Source organism: Suricata suricatta, chromosome 3 (assembly GCF_006229205.1).
Source record: "Suricata suricatta isolate VVHF042 chromosome 3, meerkat_22Aug2017_6uvM2_HiC, whole genome shotgun sequence".
Classification (NCBI taxonomy): domain Eukaryota; kingdom Metazoa; phylum Chordata; class Mammalia; order Carnivora; family Herpestidae; genus Suricata; species Suricata suricatta.
In genome coordinates, this window is record NC_043702.1 from 2813243 (window position 1) to 2836146 (window position 22904).

Consider the following 22904-nt stretch of genomic DNA (forward strand, 5'->3'; position numbering starts at 1 on the left):
TGTTGGCACTTCCTTCCACAAACACCCGCGCACCTGCTGAGTGTCAGGCGGGCTGAGGAGCACCAAGCGTAAGGCAGTTCCTCTGAAAGGACACGCAGCCTAGCTGACGGCAGCCGCAGTGGCTCGGAGCCACAGCCTGGGAGTCCTCCGGGAATGCAGCCAGTGCCCCGAGCCAGGCTGGCTGTCCCCTCACGGGGACCTGTCTCTGCACGTCAGTAATATCCGTCACACCTGCAGACGCTACTCACTGCCCTCCAGGGGTGTTTATCAAAGTTATCAAAGTCGGTGGTATTTTTTTTTAAACTTCCACATGACTATTAGAACAACTGTGAGATTCACACCCCACCCCCTCCAACAGACTCAAAGTGATTTTCCTGAGAAATGTATTAAATCTATACATTTGGGAGAAAGTTAAATCTTCATGATATTTGTTCTGACGACCCATCTCTGTAGTTTTCATGCTGTGGATCTCATAGCAGGACGCACAGACTTCCTCTAAGACAGGCTCCTCGGTATTCAAAGCTCGTTTTGCCAAATCTCGTCCTGATTCGGTTCTTTGAGTCACACGAGCTGCCGCGGCCGCCCCTGCTGAGGGGAGGACTCGCCAGCTGTCTTCGCCCAGCTGAATCAGATTTCCCACATATTTTGTTTTCTCATTCACGTCCTTACGGTGCGCTCCCGTGTGTTACTTTGCTAAACCTTAACTGTGCCAAATCTTGGGAAATGGTTTTCTGGGTCTGACCTTGTGCTTTGCATTAGGTATGCAGAAGTCAAGCGCCTTTTTTGTTTTTAATATCACCCCACAGACTGGGAGGAGGGAGCAAGGATTGTTTTGTTCTTTTTATGTTCCTTTTTCAAATCAGAACTAGGCTTTTAAGATAATAAATTAAAATGTCTCGGCGTGGAAACATTAAAGCACATGATCTTCAGCCCCACTTAGTAAAACCACTGCTCTCAGGAGCTGAGGATCCCAGGCTGGTGAGGTGGGCGAGGAAGTCCAGCAGACCAGGGGGCTTTGACCCGGGGTGACTTACAAGAGAAGCGCAGGCAGCGGAAACTCTTGAACTGGGGATGGGGCAACAATTCGTTCAAAGTGGAAGAGAGCCTGAAGGGGGTGGGGTCTTCAGAAGGCAGAGCTCGGTGGGGGCGGGAACGCCAGGTGTGCCCACGGTGGTGGTGACGGCTCCAGAAGGCTAGTGGCGAGGGGCAGGCACAGACCTCCTCCCTTATCCTGGCACCCAGAATACGTACCTCTTGAGATTTAGGGAGCTCTTTTAGCGTCCTTGGAACCAAGGCCAATGTTGGGGGGGGGTCCCCGCACAAAACACCAAGCAGTGTTTGGACACCAGCAGGCATGAGCTGAATCCTGACACGACCTACCTGGAGATGGCATCAGATTCCACCGGTAGAGGGTTTAGTCCTTCAAGACTCCCCCTGCCTCCCACAGGCTGTCACCTGCGCTTATGACCGTGACCGACCGGCTACTGGAGCGCTCCAGTGGCCTCCTCAGGTTCAACTAACTTGCTAGGTTGGCTCATAGAACTCAGAGAAACACACTTGCCTGCTTATCAAGGGATAGGATAAAAGATATGAAAGAAGAGATATCTAGGGTGAGATCTTGAACAAAGGAACTTCTGTCCTTGGAGAGCTTGGGGCCTAGCTTGGTGGCTGCCCATGGGTGTGGGCAACTGCAAATGGAGACACCCAGCCCCTCGGGATCAGCAGAGCCTGCTCAGCATTCAGTGTTCCAGGAACAGAGCAGGAGCCAGCTGGCGGGTGGGGAGGGGGGGCTGCCCTGGCAGAGAGGGGGAAGGAGCAAGCAGTGGGTGTTAGGCACCGACCACAGGGGTCACACCAGCCAGCGGAAAGGCAGCGTGGTAGCAAGTGTGGGGCCGGGGCTTGGGACAGAGGCCTCGTCCTTGAGAGACTGGGAGCGGGGTGGGAACCTAGTCCTGGAGGTCCTGGACACAGGGCAGAGGCCCCCACCACTGCGCGGGGGGCCTCTGAGTCTCCAAGGATCTCCACACCCGGTTGGGGTCAGGCGACAGGTGCGGGAAGCCAGGCAGGTCCACGGACGGCAGCTCTCGCTTTCAGGTCCCCAGACAGACATGAGCACACGTGGGCCACACCCGGCCGGGCCATGTGGAGAAACGCACCAGACTCTTCCGCCCGTTTGAAAATCTGAACCTGGCTGTCTCCGCCTGGCAACCCCCCAGCCCCATCCCACGCTGCCCTGTCCTGTGGCTGTCAGTGGGAGTGGCCATTCTCTTCCCTGGGACCACCACCCCCTGATGGTGGGCAGCCAACCGGTGTGGCCCAAGAGCTCAGCACTGCACAACGCAGAAACCCATATTTGCTAAATAATCACATAAATTGTCAAAAATATCAACAGTGAGTTTTGACTCTTTAGTTTACATGTCAGATGATCAGAATGGGAAATCGAAAACAAAAAATGAGGGCACGTGGGTGGCTTAGTCGGTTAGGCGTCCAACTTCACCACAGGTTCATGAGTTCGAGCCCCGCGTCGGGCGTCGGGCTCTGTGCTGACAGCTCAGAGCCTGGAGCTGCTATGGATTCTGTGTCTCCCTCTCTCTCTGACCCGCCCCTGCTTGTGCTCTTCCTCTCTCAAAAATAAATAAGCCTTAGGAAAAAAACAAAATGAAAAATGGGAAGTAACACCTCACAGCCACTCTGAACTGCATTGGATTTATGTTATCCATTTACATTGTCCACTGATAATGTCTTTTTAGTGGGTTTCTGTATATCCTAAATGCCATTTCGTTTCTGAAAATGAAAACACTTCGTAGAAAACCTGCGATAGGGATCCTGGTCCAGGTTTCCAACCGGCTCTTTTCTTCTTGCAATTTTCTGATGCAAGTTAAAGCTGTGGTTCTCAAAGAGGGGTGCTTTGGCACCCTCTTCCCGCCACCCCTCCAGCAGACACTTGGCAGTGTCTGAAATATTTTTGTTGGTCATGACTTGGGGTGGAGCCTCTTTGCATCTAGTGGGCAGAGGCGAGAGGTACCACTCAACCCCCTTGATGCCCAGCAACCAAGCATGATCCTGCCCAGGGTGTCCGTAGGGCAGGGTTCAGAGATTCCGGGATGTAAGCAGCTGGCACCAAATCCCCTGCAGCTTTACCTGAGGAAAAGTTGGAGTACGTGACACAAATTGGGCAGTCATGGTCTGTCTTCCTCTGGATTAGGGAGCGTGCGTAAAGTGGATCTGCTATTTCTGCAGAGATGGGTGTGAAAGGTAGACCCGGAAGGTTTGACCTGTTTGGAGCCGCGGTGCAGGGAAAGGCCGCCTTCCCAGGACCGGGGAGACAAGGAGCCCCCTCTTACCAGCGGGGAGACTCCCAGCCGGTCACGTCCTCGGGCTCGGCCTCTCCGTCTGTAGCCTCACAGGGTTTTTGTGAAAATTAATTCAGTGAAAATATGGATCTCACTGCCAGGCATGTGGGAAGTGCTGTGTGTCTACTGTTTTCCTTGGCATTGTCTGCGATCTCTATATGTGGTGTTTTTGCTGGTTAAGCACAGTTGTATTAAGATGTTGGTTGTGGGGCCGCCTGGGAGGCTCAGTCGGTTAAGCGTCTGGCTTGGGCTCAGGTCATGATCTCAGGGTTCGTGGGTTCGAGCCCTGTGTCGGGCTCTGTGCCGACAGCTAGCTCAGAGCCTGGAGCCTGCTTCTGATTCTGTATCTCCCTCTCTCTCTGACCCTCCCCTGCTCGCGCTGTCTCTCTGTCTCTAAAAAATAAATAAAAAAACAAAAACAAAAACAAAACATAAGATGTTGGTTGTGGAAGAAACCCTGAGGATAAGACAATGACACAGAAACATCTCTTCCTGGCTGGCTGGCCCGATACGGTCCGAAGAGAGTGTTGGGGACACCGTGCAGGAAGCCGCCTCCTGGTGCCTGTGGCGTGCCACCCAGAGGTGCCGCGCTCCAGCCGACTCCAGGCAGCCTGGTTCCCTGCCTGCTGGTGTCAGCCCCTGGCACCCTGCGACTTGTCTGTCCCCGCAGGGGTGGTGGCCCCAGGCCCCCCAGGGAGGTCTCAGCCCCAGTTCGCCCTCCCTTGGGGGCTCTCCCTCCCACCCCTTCTCCGGGGTTAATGCCCCGTGGTGGGCTGACCCTCCTTCATATTAAATTTGCCCTGTTCAAATTCCTGGGGGGTTCTGTTTTTGGACTGGACCCCGATACATTGCACTGTAGAAAGAGCTTGGAAGGTTTAACGCTCACGAGGTAGAATTTCAGACTTGGGAGTCTTTTGAAACCAGTGTATCCTGACCGATCTTAGGTAACCATAGACACCATGCTGCTGCGGAGTGTGACCTTCCACGGGGAGAGCGCAAGCGCAGGTTTCTGTATCAACACTGGTCTTGAAGACGCATGAGGCACAGTGTCTGTGGGCACCGCCCTGTGGACGGGGGATTGGACGACCTTACCTAAGGGGCGCTCAGGAAGGAGGTCTGAGCTGTCAGGTGTCCTTGGCCCCGGAGATCTGAGCCCCCCCCCTTGTGCCCTAATGAAAGGTAACCTTGTGTGTCCTGGACCCACACGGTGCCGGGGGACAGGACCTCCTGACCTCCGCACTGTGCTGGGAGCGTTTTCCCGAACAGACACCCTCGACCCACGCCCCCCACACCAGCACTCTCCCCGTGTCACACGGGTAGTTTGGGGGTGACACCACCTTGATTCGCACTCGCTGCTGTCTCGAGAAGGTGGCCTGCGTGGCCAAGGTGACGTCAGGCCCAACACGCAGAGCAACAAACATCAGCAAGCAGCCAAGCTTCCTCGACGTTAGTCCTTGAAGAACCTGTAGCTGTCTTTACCCTGTAACTTCCTCAGTTTGCTTCTTATTCTAAGAATGCTAGTTCTTATAACTGCTCTCTTCTTATTCTGTGAATATACTCTTTTTTTTATTAACAAGGTAAGAAAAATTACTTGATTTGATATGTTTAAAAAAATAAAGAGATGACCCAAAACGTACAGACCAATGAATATGAAACGAGGATCCTCTTTCTCGGAAAGAAAAACACAAACCACGTTGCTAAAGTCTTTCAACATTTCATTGTTTAATTTTTCTAACAGTACATTCTGTAAAAGAAGTTAAAACTTCAAGTCCAAATATAAGGATTAAACGATGCAAATGAAAAGCTGTCATTTTTCAGTGGAGCTATTGCCTAATTACCCTGGAAAAAAGTATTCTTGTGATTGAACTGAGGCAAAAATCCCTTAGAAAAGCTTCATTTGTTGCCTGGAAAGAGTCTTCTTAAGGTCACTTTTTGCTTCCAGACCCCTTGCTTCGAGTGAGAGAGTTTCACTTGGTAACGGCTTGTGGTTCCACAGTGTTTTGCGTATGAAAAGCGTAGACTAAGAGATACTACTGAAGTCGCTCACATTTGTAGGTCGTGCCCCCAACGGCAGTCCCAACACTGTAACATTTCCCCTCAATTTTCAGCAAGACACAGGAAAAGAAAACTCAAGTCCCATTTGAACCTTTACTTCGATTGCCATGGCCAAGGGCGGCGCGAGGCTGCTGTGCTTGTTAAAGTGACCCGCAGATTCGGAGCGGCGGCCCCGGCCGGGGCGGGTCTGCAGACGAGGCGCCGGGTGGCTGCAGGGGCTCCGGGGTGACCGGAGCCCCGTGCCCCGCGGACGGTCGCTCAGAAGCAGGGGGACGAAGCAGCAATCCCGGCCGGCAGCGGAGGCAAGCCCCCGAAACCGTGCTCTCCGTCCGCCGGCCGGCTGGAGCGAGGCTGGGGCTCACTGCTGGGACAGCAGCGCGCTCCGGTTCGCTTTCATTTTCTCCAGACGCTTGACTAAGTGGCCGTTGCTCACCTCAAGCTCCTCTGTTTTGTCCAATGCGCAGCGCAGCTGGAAGCAAAGAGATGAAAGGCCGCTTGGAGGAACCTGCTTCCTCCAAACGTAAAAGGACTGCCAAGGCGCCCACTGGAAAGTGAGGTCTTGGCCTGGACCCACCGAGGTCCCAGAAGGACATGCAGACGTATCTGCGTGCAGACGTATTTTTTTTAGCTCTCCCTTAAGGTGCACAGAGGATGAGATTCTCGCCTCATGAGTCACTAGGCAGCCGTCAACCTCTGAAACAACTTGACCCTGACCCCAGACATGACACGGTCTTGGGGACCTGATGGCCGAGAGAGAAGAGCCCAGGCCCGCTGGAGGAGTCGGTCCCCACAGCCCGGGCAGCAAGGCTTCTGCAGCCAGTAAGCGAAGCAGGATGCCTGAGGCCAAGCCAGTCCCACCCTGGGGCCAGGGCCACAGAGCCTGGGGTCAGAACGGAAGCCACAGCAGCAGGGAGCCCCCGGGACTGGCAGGCAGCGGGGGCAGAGTGCAGGTGCCCTAAGGTGGGGGGTACAGAATAGCACTCCCCCCCCTTCCCAGGTTGTGCAGACATGCATCATGGGAACAGAGTCTGGGGCTCTGCTGCTGATCCAAAACCTCCCCGGAGGGTGGCTGGGGTCCAGGAGCAGGTTAGCTCCCCCGGTACCCCGTCTCACTGGCGGGGCGGAGGCAGAGGCAAGCCCTCTTGGTAAGACATCTCCCCAAGTCAGGCCTGGAGCATTCCCACAAACCCAAATCAAGCACAGATTCACAAGACACCCAGCGCTCGAAGGACAAGCCACCTGGGCCGGCAGAAGTAAGAAGCCAGAGTCAGACCCTCGAAGGTGACACGAATCTGTCCAGATGTGGAAAACAGAACCGCTGTGTGTGACATCTTTTTTTTAATGTTTATTTTAGAGAGAGAGGAGAGAGAGCACGCGCGCATGAGTGGAGGAGGGGCAAAGAGAGAGGGGGACAGAGGACCCAAAGCAAGCTCTGTGCTGAAAGCAGCAAGCCCGACATGGGGCTTAAACGCATGAACCATGAGATCATGACCTGAACCGAAGTCAGACACTCAATGGACTGAGTCGCCCTGCGTCTGACATCTTTAAAGAATAAGACGCTTCCTTTAAGAAGGAAGCAGGACCACGTGTGACCACACGACAGGGAAGCGTCAGGAATGAACACTTCCAAAAAACCAGAAAAGGTGAGCGGGAAGATCCGTCAGCAGCGTGGCCAGGAGATGGGACGTCCACGGTCAGGTGGCTAAGAAGTGCACGGGCTGCAGGGATGGCCTGCCAGCCGGCCTCGGGTTAGACCCCCCCAGGGGGAGGAGAACTAGAGAGAAGCTAGAGAGAAGGCTGGGGACAAGGACGGACTCTCGCGCAGCCCTGGGAAGGTGGGCCACCGAGGGTGGTGACCACGACGACCGTGATTTGGCCCCAGATTTCCCCCCGGCAGCTGCTGCCTCTGCAGCCAGCTACACAATCACTTCCCACTCTTTCCCTGGAAACAGCCTAGAACATTTACCTCTCTTTGGAGTTTCCGTTTTTCAGCCTTAAGTTCATCTTCTATCTTTTCGGCATTTTCAGCTGCCGATTTATAACGTGATACTTGACTCTCTAACCTTATTACCTGTAAGGAAGGGAAACACCGTACATATAAGTTAATAGGCCCGTTCTCTTTCTCTAGTGGCGTTAGCACACGTGAGACTGAGGGGTGTGGCCTGTGAGATGGGGAGGACGGACGATGCAAATCGCCATGACCTAGAACTTCGGGCTATTACATAGGCTCCCGCCAAGCAAGCCGTTTGGAGCAACCCAGTGCCGACACCTGTCAGGGCCTCATTCCCTCTCTGACCCCTGGTCCAGAAGCGGCCTCCCCCCCACACAGTGCTGCCGTCCCCTTCCCTTTGGGGACCATGCTGCCGGAGAAGGCAGGCCGATGCAGCACAATGCTTCGGCAAAGGACCGCGGCGCTGGTCCAGTGTCTCCTGGGGTGGCATGGTGCGGAGGGAGGAAGAGAGAAGGAAAGCCCAGGAAATAGTAGGGGGAGAAGACGGAGGGCTTGGGATGGCCATCTGCAGCCAGGTCTGTGGTGAGAGACAGGAGCAGCCACGGGACAGCGGGGCGTCTCGGCCACGGAGACCACCGTGTGCTTCCCCGTTCTCATTTCTCTTCCCTCAAACATCCCCAATGTTCTAGCCATGTAGACCCATAACTGGGGGTGGGGTGGGGGGAGAGTGCCATTTTTATCTTTCCCTTTGGTTAGGACACCATTTGCCCCAAATTTTGCCCAGTATGCTAGAGGCATGAGTACCCCAAATCTAGAAACCAGAGAGAGAGAGTCACCTGGTTGGGAAAGACAGAAAAACCCAGGCGAGAGGGATGTCCCTACCAAAAGTGCCTTTTAATTACATACATTTTCTTTAAAGAAGAAACTGAAAAACCGCCCAGCCACATTAGCTATTTTCTCCAGACAAGCATTATGTCTAACGGTGAGTATCCATTGTAACAACCCCAATCCTGACGGTGATCTCCCCTTCCCTTCTCTCTGCAGGAAACACACTGAGGATCCTTTTTGGTTCTAGAAACCTCTGCCTGCTTCTCTCTGTGTCAGCCTTTCCGAGCGAGTTCTAGCAAGCACCACGTGTTAAGTCATCACATTCACTCTGTCCAATGTTGCTGAAAAGCGTGCACGTACATTTTGTTCTAATGCGGTTATCTCTTGCTCAGACTTTGCAAGTTTAAATTTGAGGTCGCTGATCTGCCTGTTGGCATCCCCTGAAGGTTGAAAGAGAAGGAAAATGTGTTAAGCTCTTGGGCTGTTTAAAGTGTTTAAACAGTAGTTACTAGAAACCAAGCCTTTCCGTAGTAACTGGCATGCACATCTGTACGTTCTGGCCTGCAGCCCACACCTGGTAGAGCTGAGACAGAAGGCGCAGGAGGGCTAGTGCCAGGCAGGGGAGGGGGTGGGGGAGAGGCTGGGGGTAATTTTATCTCCTTTCTGGCTTACTTGTATAGAAAAATGCCTTTGAATTTTTCCATACAACAGGCTAATCGAAAGGGGCGCCTGGGTGGCTCAGTCAGTTAAGCGTCTGACTTTGGCTCGGGTCATGATCTCACAGTCTGTGGGTTCGAGCCCCGCATCAGGCTCTGTGCTGACAGCTCAGAGCCTGGAGCCTGCTTCGGATTCTGTGTCTCCCTCTCTTTCTGCCCCTCCCCGACGCATGCTCTATCTCTGTGTCTTGAAAATAAATCAACATTAAAAAAAAAAGGCAGTTGTACCCAGCATTGTCAATACGGTTTCTCACAGTGGGTCATATGGTGGTATCTTGGTGCACCTGCTCTACCTCTGAGGCTCAGGCAGGAACGTCTGATGCTCTGCCCGCCTGCCCATCCTTGGTCAATGCCACCCAGAAACCTCTTCCCACTGTTGTGCTCAAGGCTTTTGGGGGAGCCAGGGGGAACCCTAGGCTTTCTCTTCCAGGATGGTGTTTCTCTTCCAGCACAAGTATGATAAAAATAGGACACGCAAAGCATTTGCTTCTACACAAGGGTTGACATTTACTTTGTAGGTCCATTACATGCACGTCTGTCCCGTTTTCTAAGATGTCGTCTCCAGGACGCAGGTGGTCTAACTTTCCGTTCTTCTGTCTCTCTTCCAGCTGCCCTTTGAGTTTCTTAATCTGAAAACACCCACCGATAAGATATGTGAATTTCTCAATTCTCAAGGAGACTGAAACGCTGAGCGTAGAGCCTACCGGGAAGGAAGCAGCATGGAAAGAAACAATACCCCATCAATACAGTTAGACGTCGCTCTGGAATTATTTCATGTGTCTCCAAGGTGCCGAAGAGATAGGGGTTACGTAACCAAGTACCAGAAAAATGTAGTAGGAGGTGACAATCTACCAGCCACCGTAGGGAGTCTCTTCCCTTAATCGTCAAACCCAGTAAGTAAACGAAGAACTTTTGGCCGATTAGTGCTTTTCTCAGAAAGTAATAGTAAACTGGGTGAAGATGGAATTAGGTTTGCAATATCAGGCACGTTATTTTGTAACTCTGGGTGAAAGGTCATTTCTAAGTTTGAAATTCCTCTTGAATTCAGGTGGAGATTGTACAAAAAAACACTTGATACGTTTATCTAAGAGTTAGCAAGTCAGTGTGCGGGTGACCTTTTGTTTAGTCATTAAGAAGCCAGGAAGGGCCTTCTGGAGCCTTCTAGGCACAGAAATACTGTAATCATGTGCCCAGCAGAATGGTGTGGTCGCTCATAGAGCCTGGCCACGGAGCGAGGGTGCCGTCTTCAAGGAGCTGGGCTCCTGCAGAGCTCTCTCCTCCTCAGGAGAGGCAGGGAGAGGCAGAAATGCAGGCAGCAGCCGGGACTATAGAACGTTACGATGTCTCCAGCCCTTGTGCTGTTAACTGTGGCCCTGGTGGCCCTGGGGGGGGGGGGGAGGACCCGGAGGGACCCGGTCTCCCCGAACGACCAGCACTATGTGATCAGACCTCCTGCCTCTACTGACCATTGCCACACGCTGCTCTAAGAAAATAAGTACGGAATTACGATGGATACATGTTCTCAGAAGATTAAAGGACCCTCAATGCTGTCACCACATGGAGTGCTGTCCCCCACTCTGAGACAAATCTTCAACAGAATTATAACAAGGAAGGCAAAGATACTGCTGGTTAGGCTGATGACGGAGAGTGGGGGGAGCGCAGTCTCCTTACCCGGTGACTGTGGGATGATTTAATAACTAGGCTGTGCAGGAAAAGACCCAATGGGGCAGCTGGCGAGGGTTTCCTGGGGTGGAAAAGAGCCGCGCAGGTGAGCCACAATGGAAACAGCTTCGATCGGCCGGAAGGAGAGAACGCCTCCTGGACAGGGGTGCAGATGGCTGACCCCGCTTCCTGGAGCAGGCGTGAGAGAAGCGGGCTCTGGGGTGACTCCGCAAAGCTCTCGCCTCACTGCCTCCGTGGTTAACCTAGCTCTTCACATAAGTATTTATTTTAAGCAGCAATTTGCGTGAGCGTCCCAAATTCAGTTCCATGGCCTTGAGTCTTTGGGGACATCCTCTCTGAACCCCAGAGGACCCATGATGTCCTCCTTGGATAAAAATATTAAGAACACAGGTTGGCTTGATAACCATCGTCAGGCATGATAACGTCGGGTTTTCCCGATCGAGGAGGAAGTTAAGTATGGAAAGGTGGTCAGTTTCAGGTGCCCCCCGTTGGAGAAGGAATAAAAAGATTGTTACCTGTTCCAATAAGCATTCCCGTTCGTCAAGAAGCCTTTTCAACCTAATATCTAAAGAAATCAAAAAGACAGAGGTTGAGGTGAATCCGTGTAGCGCACCTTTCCGCAGATGCTGAACCGAAGGATGGGCGTCGGGGTTAGTGAAACGCATGATGGTGTTACACACGTACCACAGCGGATGAGGCCACAGACAGGACGGGGGAGGGCGTCGGCCGAGGGACAACATGCTTATCTCATCGGGCCGGCGTCCGGCTGCACGCACACGGGCTACTCTTCTGCTTTGGGTTAGCATGCAAGAGCTCTAGGGCCAAACCACTGCAACACAAGAGCTCACAGGCCTCACGGTTTAACATCATCAGCAAGGTACACCCACATCGAGCGCCGTGATACGCATCCCCGCCGTTTTCATGGTCCTCGCCTTGGCAAGCTTATGTCCGGGAAGAATTTATCACTCTGTTCTCTACAGGCTGTGACTACGTGTCCGTGAACTCTAAGTCTGCCTGACAACGCATCTGCTAACCCGCTGGTCAAGAGTGGATACTGTCTTGACAAAGACGCAGTAATGCGCTAGGTTTCTGTCACCTTCCCGCCACTCAGATACAGATGCATCTCAAAACCCCCCAGCCCCCGAAACATTTCTCTGAAGGGGTGTCGAGGAATACGATCTTGAGTACGGAGGAGGAGACCAAGGGCTGGGTTTGGGCAAAACCTACCCTACACCACTTTAAAGGACAGACTGGGATGGTGTGACGGTGACAGTGATGCTCATGGGTCCCTCGCCGTCACCGTGTCCCCACTGGGCTCTAGCAGGCGCGTCTTCGACCGCAAACCCCGCAGGTGCGCCTTGCTACTCTGTCCCTCCTCGGCAGGCGAGCACCCGAGCTAAGAGCTGTCCTCAGAGCCGCACCCCTAAGCACGGCACACCTCCGATGCTCCGGATCTGAACCTGGACCTTGGCATCGGAGCCGAACTCCTGGCCCCAGACGCTTACTCCTGACGGCACACGGCTCTCACTGCGCAGCTCTGACTCCCCCCGTGGAAAGGAAATAATCTGTATACAATGCAATTTGTTTTCATCTAGAGAAACAATCACCTATCTAACATGCTTGCCCAAGTTACACACATTCTCAAAGCTGTTTTTCCAAACACCCCAAGTTGTTATTTTCAATTACAAAAGAAGTGACACCAGAAATGTCAAGCATAAATTTATGAACCTCTGGAGTTCTATTTTAATGTACATAACCCAGTTGCTTCTGATATCTTATTCTTTCTCTTCTGCAAGCCCAGCCAAAGCTGAAATGAAAATGTTACAAACCCAGCTCTTGATTCAATATTACTTTTTATTTTATCTTATAGTCTGTATGCAAAAACTATAGGCATTGTAAGTAGCACTGTATGTACCTGAAAATGATCTTGAAGCTCACCTACCTATGGTACAATTTTATTATGATAGTTCTTTCTACTAGGAGACTTCCAATATCCTGGTGGTAAGTATGAAATCCACGTTAGGATGTAATCAGAGAGCTAGCAAACAAAATGTAAGGATAACATGACCTTCACTCTTACGGTGAGAACACGAAAACAGAGAAGTAAAGTTCTTTTTAAAAATTATTTTCAACGTTTATTATTTTTGAGAGAGACAGAGAACAAGCAGGGACGGAGAGAGAGGGAGTCACAGAATCGGAAGCAGGCTCCAGGCTCTGAGCTGTCTGCACAGAGCCTGACGTGGGGCTCGAACTCACGACTGAGAGATCATGACCCAAGCTGAAGTCGGATGCTTAACCGACTGAGCCACCCAGGTGCCCCGAGAAGTAAACTTTTAAGAAAGAAAAGTTTGGAAGCAGAACTGGAGAGGAAGTTTAAAACAAAAATGTTCAAAAACAGGGAAAAAAGAAAGGAGCAAATTAATTTGGTATGAAGAAGCCAGGCCCCACTGTTTGCAGTGCTACAATTTTTTTTTTCAGTTTTAAAACCCAAGTCTGGTTTGCTGATTGCCCGGTGGGGCACTGTCGGTGTGCTGGTTCCTGTAACGCCTCACCAGAGCACCGCACACCCACCTCTGCCCTGTATTTACGAAGTGTTACGGCTCATCGCTGGCCCATAACACCCAGTTACAAACATACAAACTATCGCAGTTTTTAGAAACAAGGCGTCAAAGAAAGCGAAGTCCCAGTGCTTCAACTTCTGAGTTTGCTCTTAAACTGAGAAGTCAAACTGAGTTGGCTATTAAAAGGGTTCAGCTGTTTTGAGTCTGCTTTTTCTGTATTAAACTCCGATAAACTTTCTGGGGCACGTGTGAAGAGACCCGTGACATGAGAAACACTTGGAGTGACAAGGTCTCGGGACGGGCGCAGCCAGTGCAGACGGCTCCGGAAGTCTCTGGGCCCCCCTGGTCTTCTTGGTCATTCTTCTCGTCTGCACATCGTCACGCCTGTGCAGGCAGTCTGTCGCCCACGGGCAGCCACCACAGCCCCCGAGCCCTCCTTCTCTGCACTGCCTCGCCCAGATCGGGCACACGGCTCCAGAGAGCAGGTTCCGACTCCATTTTCAGAGAGCAAACGAAGACGGCGACGGTGAGTAGTTTGCTCATAATAATACGCGACCGGGAGCATAATTCTCCTTGTGGGGGTTGATTTCAGCCATCGTGGGGTCAGGCCTCCTCTCCCCACGGCAGAGGACAAGTCACCTCCAGTGTGCGTTTGCAACGAGAGGGAGGGAGAGGCTGAGGTCTCTCAAGGAACACTCCTTGCACTAGTCTGACTGTCCTCCCCACGGTCCCGGGGCCAGCCCTTCCTCCGGGAGGACATCTCCTTCCTGCAAAGGGCAGAACACGGACAGGGATGTTCCCCGTCTACAGGGCCCGAGAGGTCTGTGCAGATGGGGACTGTGAACATCAGCCCCCACCGGCGTCATTCACACCCTGAAAACAACGTCAGCCTTGCTGTGAGAGGCCCGATGGATAGGGCGCAGAGGAGAGAGGGAGGGCTTTTTCTCCTGAAAGACAACGTGTTCGTCATAGGCAGTCACCGCACTGAATGCGCATGTATTCTAACGTGACTCAGGGCCCCCCGTCTCCTCCCGGAGCCCGGGCACTGGGAGCAGATCTCAGACGTCCCCTGGCTCAGATGGCGGGCTGTACAGGGGGGTGTCCTGGGAAAGCTGTCTGTCCTAGGAAACCCCCAGAACGAGCCCAGAGGGCCCTAGCGACAGCGGAAATGTAAATGTTCGGGTCTTCCCTTCCCTCAAACTCAGGGCCATCCATCCCATTCCTAAAAACCCTCGGAAAAAACCTCATTGCTTCTCAACCTGTGTGTATCGTAACAAGCCGTAATTCAAAATTGTGCTCCCTTTCCCGGCTTTCTGCATATACTCATAATCACACTTAATTATACTTTGGAAGGAAGATTTTCATCTTATATACAGTGATATGTTCTGGTTTGGGGTTGGCAAATAACCTCGTTTTTGGACTGAAGGCGTCAGTGATTGGCGCTCTCCTCGGTTTGGATCATGCTCACATCTCAGGGGCCTGGGTTCCTCTGGGGATGTGGCTCCCAGGTAGACTTCCCATTCTTTTCTGAGTCCATCTTTCCAAATTGCCTCATATGCCCCTGTGCCTTCCTGACCTAATATCCCTAAGGTGAGGCTTTCTCGGTAACTGTAAGGGCCTCCGCGTGGACATCCATCACCGTGCTACCACGTCCTTTCCCCTTTGGGGCAGGATCACTGATGCTAACACCGAAGGCTCTCAGATTATCAAGAAATGGGGTGGCTGTTCAGAATCCCTTTTTCCTTTCCTCGCTCACTTGCTGATTCTCGGTGTCCACTTCCCCTAGGAGCTGGCTGATACCTGCTTGCCCACTGGCCTAGCGCTTTCCAGATACGACGTGGTCAAAAAGTCCGTTACTTAAATGAATGAGTGGATAATCGAGACCACGGACAGCTGGCCTGCGGGGTATGAAGTGTGCCACAGTGCCCTTACATGTGCTGTTGAGTAAGAGAGCAAAGAAAGACCTCCAAGTGGTTGGATGATCACACCGTTTAGTGAGTTTGGTAGTTGAGTCACCTCCCCAGGGGCCTCTGGAAGAAGGAATGAGAGCCGTTTCTGGACGTGCATTCCAGGGTGGACGCAGCTTTGCTGAAGTTATGGGCATCTGCCCGCCCCCTTTCAAGTCCTTTGCAGTCCTCGGACTTGAGTCTCTAGCAAGCCTTGTATTTGTCCACGTAGACGGCGCTGGGGGAGACGGTTTTTTGGGTCCCTGACCTCAGGACACTTACACAGAAGACCCAATGCTTATTTTCACCATATTCTTCCAAACAGTCTACATACTGGGACAGGTTAGCAGAGTGACAGGACGGGGCTACTGGGGTTCCTCACCAGACTCACAGGTCACACGGGGTCTGTGACGGAAGGTCGCCATTCTCCCGGGAGGACCCAACACTGGCCCTGGCCTCGGGGCCGGGAGAGAAGCTGAGTCATTACTGACCAAGGGCACTGGGCACCTTCACACGAGGCGGATGGGGATCCGCAGCCTGGAAGTGTCACTACTTTAACGATCACAGCACGTAGCAGCCAGTCAGAACTCAAGCAGGCCAAAGACTGGAATCGCAGGCTTGTAAGATTAGAAAATGTTTTTTTTATTTCAGTTACATAATAACACGCTTGCCTCAAGTTTTATTGAGGTTCTGGTCTTGTTTGCACTCAATTGTATCTGGTAACAGTGACATGGATGCATAGAGTCTCATAAAGTGTCCACAGAATTCATAATGTTCAGTTTTGTAATCTGGATACTTTTTTATTTAACTTTACAATTTTTTTTTAAAAGGCTTCCTTATATAGAAAAGATATATTTCCTCCAGGAAGATCAACTCGAGAATTTTCCAATAAGAATATATTGAGAAACAGCAAATGAAAATATTTATACCAAAACACCAAAAAGCGAGTCTGTACTTAAAATATCTGGTTATAGTCCAAATAGCAGTTTGCACACAAAACGGCCACCTTTCGTATTGCTCATCTGAGTAACAGTTAGACAAATAGAAAGAGAAGTAATTTTAAGGTTAAAAAAATCAATTTTAGAAATGGTCCCCCCACACAAATACTGCACCAGGAAGTGCAATTTGAACATACATTTCTTCCAGAAACAAAAAAAAAAATCTTTGTATAAAATGCCTTTGGTACATAATCCGCACAAAGCGAGGTCAAAATCTACAAAACAAATTAGGGTATCATTAACAATGAGATCAAAAGGTATTGGTTTGAGATAAAATATTTAAATGAGGTAAAGGGAAGTAAGATCTCCCAGTGCTAGAAGGTATTTATTTCTTATCCCTAACATGATGTATCACTGTCCTAAGGTGCAAATCTTATCACGCAGTGACCTATATGCTCTTTGGCCATTTATCATTTTTTAAAATAAAAGATCTCATAGGTTATAACGTACACATCAAAATCAAATATGAAAATACATGCATTTGAACGAGACAAATCAATTTAAATATCACTATGCTTACACCGTGGAAATCTCAGAATGCCATTTGGTCAATGGTATGCGGACCGATTCGGTCAAGATCGGCCTAAGGCAAATGCTAAATTGCTTTATTTTGATTTTAAGCAGAAATGCGAAGTGTGCGTTATGTGTGACGCGACCGGAGTGCTCTCGGTTAGAATGTATACTGGTTCCAAGGGTGTCTTTCTTCCTAATCAGGGTGACAGGCTTCACGCGGAAGGATACATCCCCAAGTAACAGTCTAGAACTCAATGTGGTGGGCAGCGCGTGGCTGATTGTCACGTGGCACATCTGCATCCGTGTGGAACGTTGTAGAGAGGGTGGGGGGGGCAGACCAGCCTGCCGCCCCCCCCCCCCCCCCCCCCCCCCCCCCCCCCCGTGCGCCCCGGCCCCCCGCCGCCGCCTCAGCCCCACTACGACAGCCTACAGTCCTCTTTGCTTTTGCCCTTCTCGCTTCCGCCGCTCGGCGGGTCTGATTCGGGGGCTCCCAGCTCCCCTGAAGCTGCCGAGTCATCCTCATTTTCCACAGCCTTCCTGACTGTGGGACTGGGGCACTCCGCCATCTCCTGCCGCTGCGGACTTCCTGTTTGAGAGGCGCCGTCGAGGTCCGCGAGGGGACCTCCGTTCTCCAGCAGGGCGCTGCCCGGTTCCGGGACGCCGGCGGCGGCGCCATCTTCTTTAGCCTCATCTCTTACAACGGCCTCGGCTTCGTCTGGCTCCTCATCGCCGGCGCACGCGCCTGACGACTGGGTTGTGTCATCGCCCGGCCCCAGCGTGTCGCCGTCAGCGGCTTCTTTCCCTGCCGTAGTGTTGACATCACTGTCTTCTTGGTCACGGTTTTCATTCAACTCAACTTCAGGATTTTCTGGACCACCGACATTTCCACCGGTTCCTGCTACACTTTCCTTTTTTGGGCTTTCAGGTACCTCATCTTGTGCTTCTACAGCTGATTTTTCATCAGTAAAATTTACCTGCTCTTCTTCCTTAACTTCACTTAAATCTGGGTTCTGAAAGGTTAACTCTTTCTTAACATCGTTTAGGCTTTCTACAGGCGTCGGTGGTTTCTTCTTCTTGTTCTTCTTCTTCTTGTTCTTCGTCTTCTTTTGGGACGAATCCGATGCCTCTCCCTGTTGGTCATTCTTTCCTTCCTCGGGTTCTTTCGTGTCTAGGGGCTCGCTTTCTGGGTCTGCCACGCTTGGGCCCGCCGCTCCCTGAGGGCTGCTTTTGGCTGCTGGGCAACAAGGAATGTTCTGCCCTTCCGTCTGGATTGGTTTCTCAGCCCTCAGCGCCCTTTCCTGGTCCTTCTCCTCGCTCTCCCCACCTACTGCCGTGCTCTCAACGGGGAACTCTTGGAGCTCAGCAACTCCCTGCCCGGGGGCCTCTTTCTCTAGATCGGGCCCTGAGCTTGGATCCAACTCTGTGGGGGCATCTACCACGTGCCTTTCATCATCCCTCCTGGTGTCACTGCTATACCTCGGAGGGCCGTTGGCGACTGTGCCCGCCTGCTCCCCAAGCCCCGGTAGCCCTGCCTCCGCCACACCCTCTGGGGGGCTCCCAGCTTGCTCCCCCACGTCTACACTGGCCAGCCCTCCGACTTCAGATACTTGTGGAGATGCAGAGTCTTGACCGGGCTTTGCGCTGCCCGCTCCCGGGCCGGTCTGCCAACCTTCCTGCGCTTCTCCAGATTCTCTGCTTTGGCTTCGGACATCCGAGGCGCTATAACCGTCACGCCCGCTCCCGGCACCTGGACTTCCACCATCTAAATCGCCCGAGCCGCTGGACCGCTCCAGGGAAGCCGCAGTCCTATCGTCCGGTGTGTGTGTGACCTCACCGGACTCAGCCTGCTCTGCGTCTTCAACGGAGGGAGCGTTCTCTAGATCCCAGGTTTGGCCCTGTTCCCCATCTGGACCGTTTGCTAAGACTCCTAGCGAGGGGGCCCTGTCTTCAGAGGCTTTCTGGTCCTTGGCATCTCTGCCAGGATGGAACACCTCTGTGTCCACACGCTCCCGGGCTGGGTCCTCTTTGTGCTGTTCTTGCTCAGTATGCTGCAAGACTCCTTTTTCCCCCACATTCTCCACAATTTCGCTTTTCACCTCCACTTCACTGGCTCTTCCTAGAAGACCATTGAGAAAATTGAAGGGACCCCGTGATGTGGCGACCGCTTAACACATATTACAGCATAAACCCATGTTCTCTCCCCCCCCCCCCCAGCCCCGCTCCTAAGGAGAGAGAATCGTCAGAGAATCACACGAAACAGAAGCCCTCGCCAGGTCTGTGCGGCAAAGCAGCCATTGCGTTAGCCAACATCTGATCAGTGAAGGCCGCTGCCGCCATCGCCGAGGCAAGAGTGGCGGCCATCTTTGTGGGAACTGATTTTCAAAGGGTGCCGTTAAATTGTCACAAACAGAGCTCTGGATCAGGCAGCCAAACAGTCCGAAATGAGGGTGTGAGAACCACCCAGAGGTCCTTCCCCTCTTCTCATCTCCAAGAGCGCGTCTGGGCCGCTCGCGCTTCCTCGGCCGTCCACCTGCGCTGCTGCCCCAGGGCTCCAGGACCCCGCACGCGTCAGAAACCCTCAGGCCCCTGAAACGGCTCAGACGAGGCGAAAGGAAATCGCCCTCCCACCTGCTGAGGAGGCGCCTGTGCCCGGAACACCCCTGCCCCGTCCCCTCGGGGGCGGGGGGTTTCCAGCAGGGGTCAGCGCTCAGGGGCAAGATGGCCACTTAACTAACGCTCCGCCATTCACCGACTAAAGAGTTAAGAACTAAAAAAACCACGTTACTACGCTGGAACCAACGCGTACAGCTCAGAGTCTCCAAACAGACGCACGCCCATGGCGGGTTTGACGCCATGCTGCTGCGAAGTGAAAACCTGATAATTTTACAAGACCGTGGTCTCCACAGGTGGGTGCGCTCACCCCAGACAAAATGGGCGAAGCAGGGGGAGCTAGTTTTGCTTCACCCTTTAGAGATGTCTGTCAGGGCACATGTTTCTAAAATACACGTTGTGCACTGATGAAACACTGTACACGCACGATCCACAAATACATATGTATGTGTGTAAATTTAAAATGTACATATTGGAGAGTTCCCATAATTCTTTACTGATAGGGATTTGCGGTCAAAACACATGTGGAGACCACTTATAAAGGTGGCATTTCTGGTTCTGGAAGGGTTGGTTTCAAGCGGTTAACAAAGATTTGGAAGCTGCATGTATGAACACGAGCACACGCCGGAGTCCCAGCGACTCGCGGAGCTACCACAGAGGTGCGAGGGAAGCCAGAGCATCTCTCCTCCGTCAGCAACTTCCGCACCTCGAACGTGCTGTGTGCGTGCAGGAGGCCTGAAGGAGATGAAGCGTCTCCCTAGGAAGCGGGCCGAGAGGCTCGGGCCCCCAGGTTTCTACGTTTCCTTAAAGGAAGTACGGTGAAGGCCTCTACAGGGAACTCAAAGTCACGGGCCCTGGCTGCCTTCCGGCCTCCCTGTTACAAGCAGGGGCGCAGGGGCGCCTGGGGGGCTCAGTCGGTTAAGTGTCCGGCTTCGGCTCAGGTCATGATCTCACGGTTTGTGGATTCTAGCCCCGCGTCAGGCTCTGTGCTGACAGCTCAGCACCTGGAGCTGCTTCGGATTCTGTGTCTCCCTCTCTCTGCCCCTCCCCCACTTGCGCTCTGCCTCTCTCTGTCTCTCAAAAATAAATAAATGTAAAAAAAAAAAAAAAGCAGGGGTGCAGGGGTTGTATGTGACGAGTCAGGCCCTATCTGCTGGGCTGCAACTCCAGGCGGCGCGCCGGATTCCGAAGGCTTATCCAGAAGCCAAATATTAAGACAAACCTTAACGGGTAAGTCTCTTCAGGTATTGGCAAGCTGCACCAGATACTCCTAACGATCTGCTGATTTCCCAATTTATACTCTTTCAGAAACAAAACGTGACCTACAGAGGGACAGCGCCTCTGACACAGGGGAGGGCATGTTCAGACTCTTGTCGCTAGGGTACAGCTCTCACTCTGACCACACTCAGCCCCCCGCCTGGGGCCGCCTGTCCGCCTCGCCCCCACCTGGGACACCTGAGCGGCAGCTTGAGAATGTCAACCAGGCTCTATGTCACAAGCGCCAAACTGCCGTCCACAGACACCTCCTGCCCTCGACACACTGACCGGATGGTGCCTAGAATGTGCAACGCTGGCCAACAGGGTCACTAACTCGCTTCACAGCCCTGGCTGTTCTGACCCTTCGAGAGATGTGCGCCGTGAAAGCCGTACTCGGCACCCCTCTGAGGAAAGGCCAACAGGACTGCCAGAACGGTGCCTTAACTTGGAGACCATGTCCCCTGTATTTCAGTTTCACGTGGCGGCTTTGAGAAGCGAGAGAGACGCGCTCGTCAGCCATCGGTGGTGAGCACAGGGGCGCGCGCCAGCCACACGCGGTGACGCCCATGAAGTGACAGACGCGTGGCATGCTGGGTGATTGTTAATTGATCAGTGATGATTACGCCAATTCAACAATGCATGGAGGGTGCACCGATGTTGACCGGAAGACGGAAGAACGCGAAGGAGCGTCCGCACTTACCTAGCGGCCCGTCGCCCACCGCCTTGAGGGCGTTTACCTCTTCTTTCGTTAACTTGGTAGGACCTTGGTGTCCGACGTTGTTTAGGGTGTCGGCGGTCTCTCCGTTGGTCGTGATCTCTGAATTGAGGACTATTCCGTGTTTCTGGGAACAAACACAGACTCGGTGTAATACTCGCTGACTGATATCAGGTTACACTCTGCTTTACTGATAATTATTAAAAAGAAACTATTGATCCTGAAGTCCAGAAACTTCCACAGAGTCGGAGCAGTGGTAGACACCACACTTATAAGTATTCTATCAACACACACAAATCCGGGACGTCTTCCTCCAAGGGCTGCCTCTTTCTTACAGGCTCCGATCAATCCCGTGCCTTGACATGCTGGTGACAAGACACTATGGACAGGCACCCCTGTCACCGCAGGGAGGGGCCTGCAGGCTGCCACAGAGGAGGGCGCCAAGCCAGTCACTGTCAAGTGACCTCACTTTCAAAACCCTGGGTGCATTCTTTAAAAAGACAGAGACAGGAAGAGGTTATGTGCGTGTTCTAAAAGGAGTAAGCACAACTTATGCTAAAGAGGGAATTAAGTGGCTGGAATGTTCGCTTTCTTCAGAGGAAATAGAATTCATGCTCATTTCGCAGCGAAACACTCTAACAACAGTTAACACTTGGCAACTCCGGGCTGTGCAGGTCACGAGTGCCCCCTGCGGCCCCCCGCGGTCTCCCTGAGCCTGGGGGAGGCCCCCGCACTGGGCTCGCAGGTCTGGGAGGAGCACGACAGAAGCCCGCCCCTCTGGTAGACCGCACTGGCCTTGACCCCTGACTGTAAGCAGCTGACATTGACACGTTCCCCCTGCCGATGCAGGAGTTTGCCAGGGCCCGACCCTCTCCCAACTCGGTGTCCTACAAGGCTGATAACCCACCCGGAGTCCGTTTTTCTTAACTCAGTGTCCAGCCAGCAGCTGAAGATCCCCTGACTTGGCCCAACCAGGACATGGAACTTTCCTCAAACCACTGGGCCGCGAAGTCTAATTAGCAAGGGGCCTCGCCCACACCGCTGTTCAGCTGGAGAAGTCCTTCCATTTGAGTCTTTGGTATAAAGAAACACGTGTGTTCTCTATCTGAGTAATGTCCTGGAGCATTTATTAATGTGTGTGAGAAAAAAACCCAGAAAATTCTTGATAATTAGAATTGCTTTTGAGATCAGATACGCTTATAAACAGACCCAAGGGAACCTACGTTCATTTGGTGTGCCTCTTCAGTCAGTGAGCCTAAGCTCTGTAACTAACAGGACTAAAATCTGGGGTGCCTGGGGGGTCAGGCAGGTTAGGGCCACATTTCAGCTCAGGTCATGATCTTATGGTTTGCAGGGTTGAGCCCCATGTCGGGCTCTGTGCTGACAACTCAGAGCCTGGAGCCTGCTTCAGATTCTGTGTCTCCTTCTCTTTCTGCCCCTCCCCTGTTTGTGCATGCTCTCTTTCTCTCTCTTTCTCAAAAATCAACATTAACAAAAAAACACAATGAAAACCAATAACACAAATGAACTAACACCAGTTCACACACACAGTCATTGCCAAGAATCCCGGAATCGGCCGTCACGCGGGGTTTGGTTTTCGCTACACTTTGGCTTCATACCTTCAGTTCCTCTTTCAGCATGACTACTTCTTCTCTAAGGTCATCTCGGTCACTCCTTATGGAATCAAAGAACTCTTTCTGCCTCTCTAACGCCTGGGT

General features: G+C 52.4%; 1 protein-coding gene across 1 annotated transcript in view; it reads right to left on the bottom strand.

Moving 5' to 3' along the window:
- Positions 1-5051: 5051 nt before the first annotated feature.
- LRRFIP1 (LRR binding FLII interacting protein 1) overlaps positions 5052-22904 on the bottom strand; it is a gene marked incomplete at its 5' end in the record, with an annotated part of 72536 nt that continues 54683 nt past the window's right edge. The window contains 7 exons of the mRNA XM_029932855.1: positions 5052-5877; positions 7375-7479; positions 8548-8627; positions 9415-9532; positions 11102-11151; positions 21172-21313; positions 22806-22898. Coding sequence (XP_029788715.1) covers positions 5767-5877; positions 7375-7479; positions 8548-8627; positions 9415-9532; positions 11102-11151; positions 21172-21313; positions 22806-22898 — 699 coding nt within the window. The remainder of the gene's footprint in view (positions 5878-7374; positions 7480-8547; positions 8628-9414; positions 9533-11101; positions 11152-21171; positions 21314-22805; positions 22899-22904) is intronic.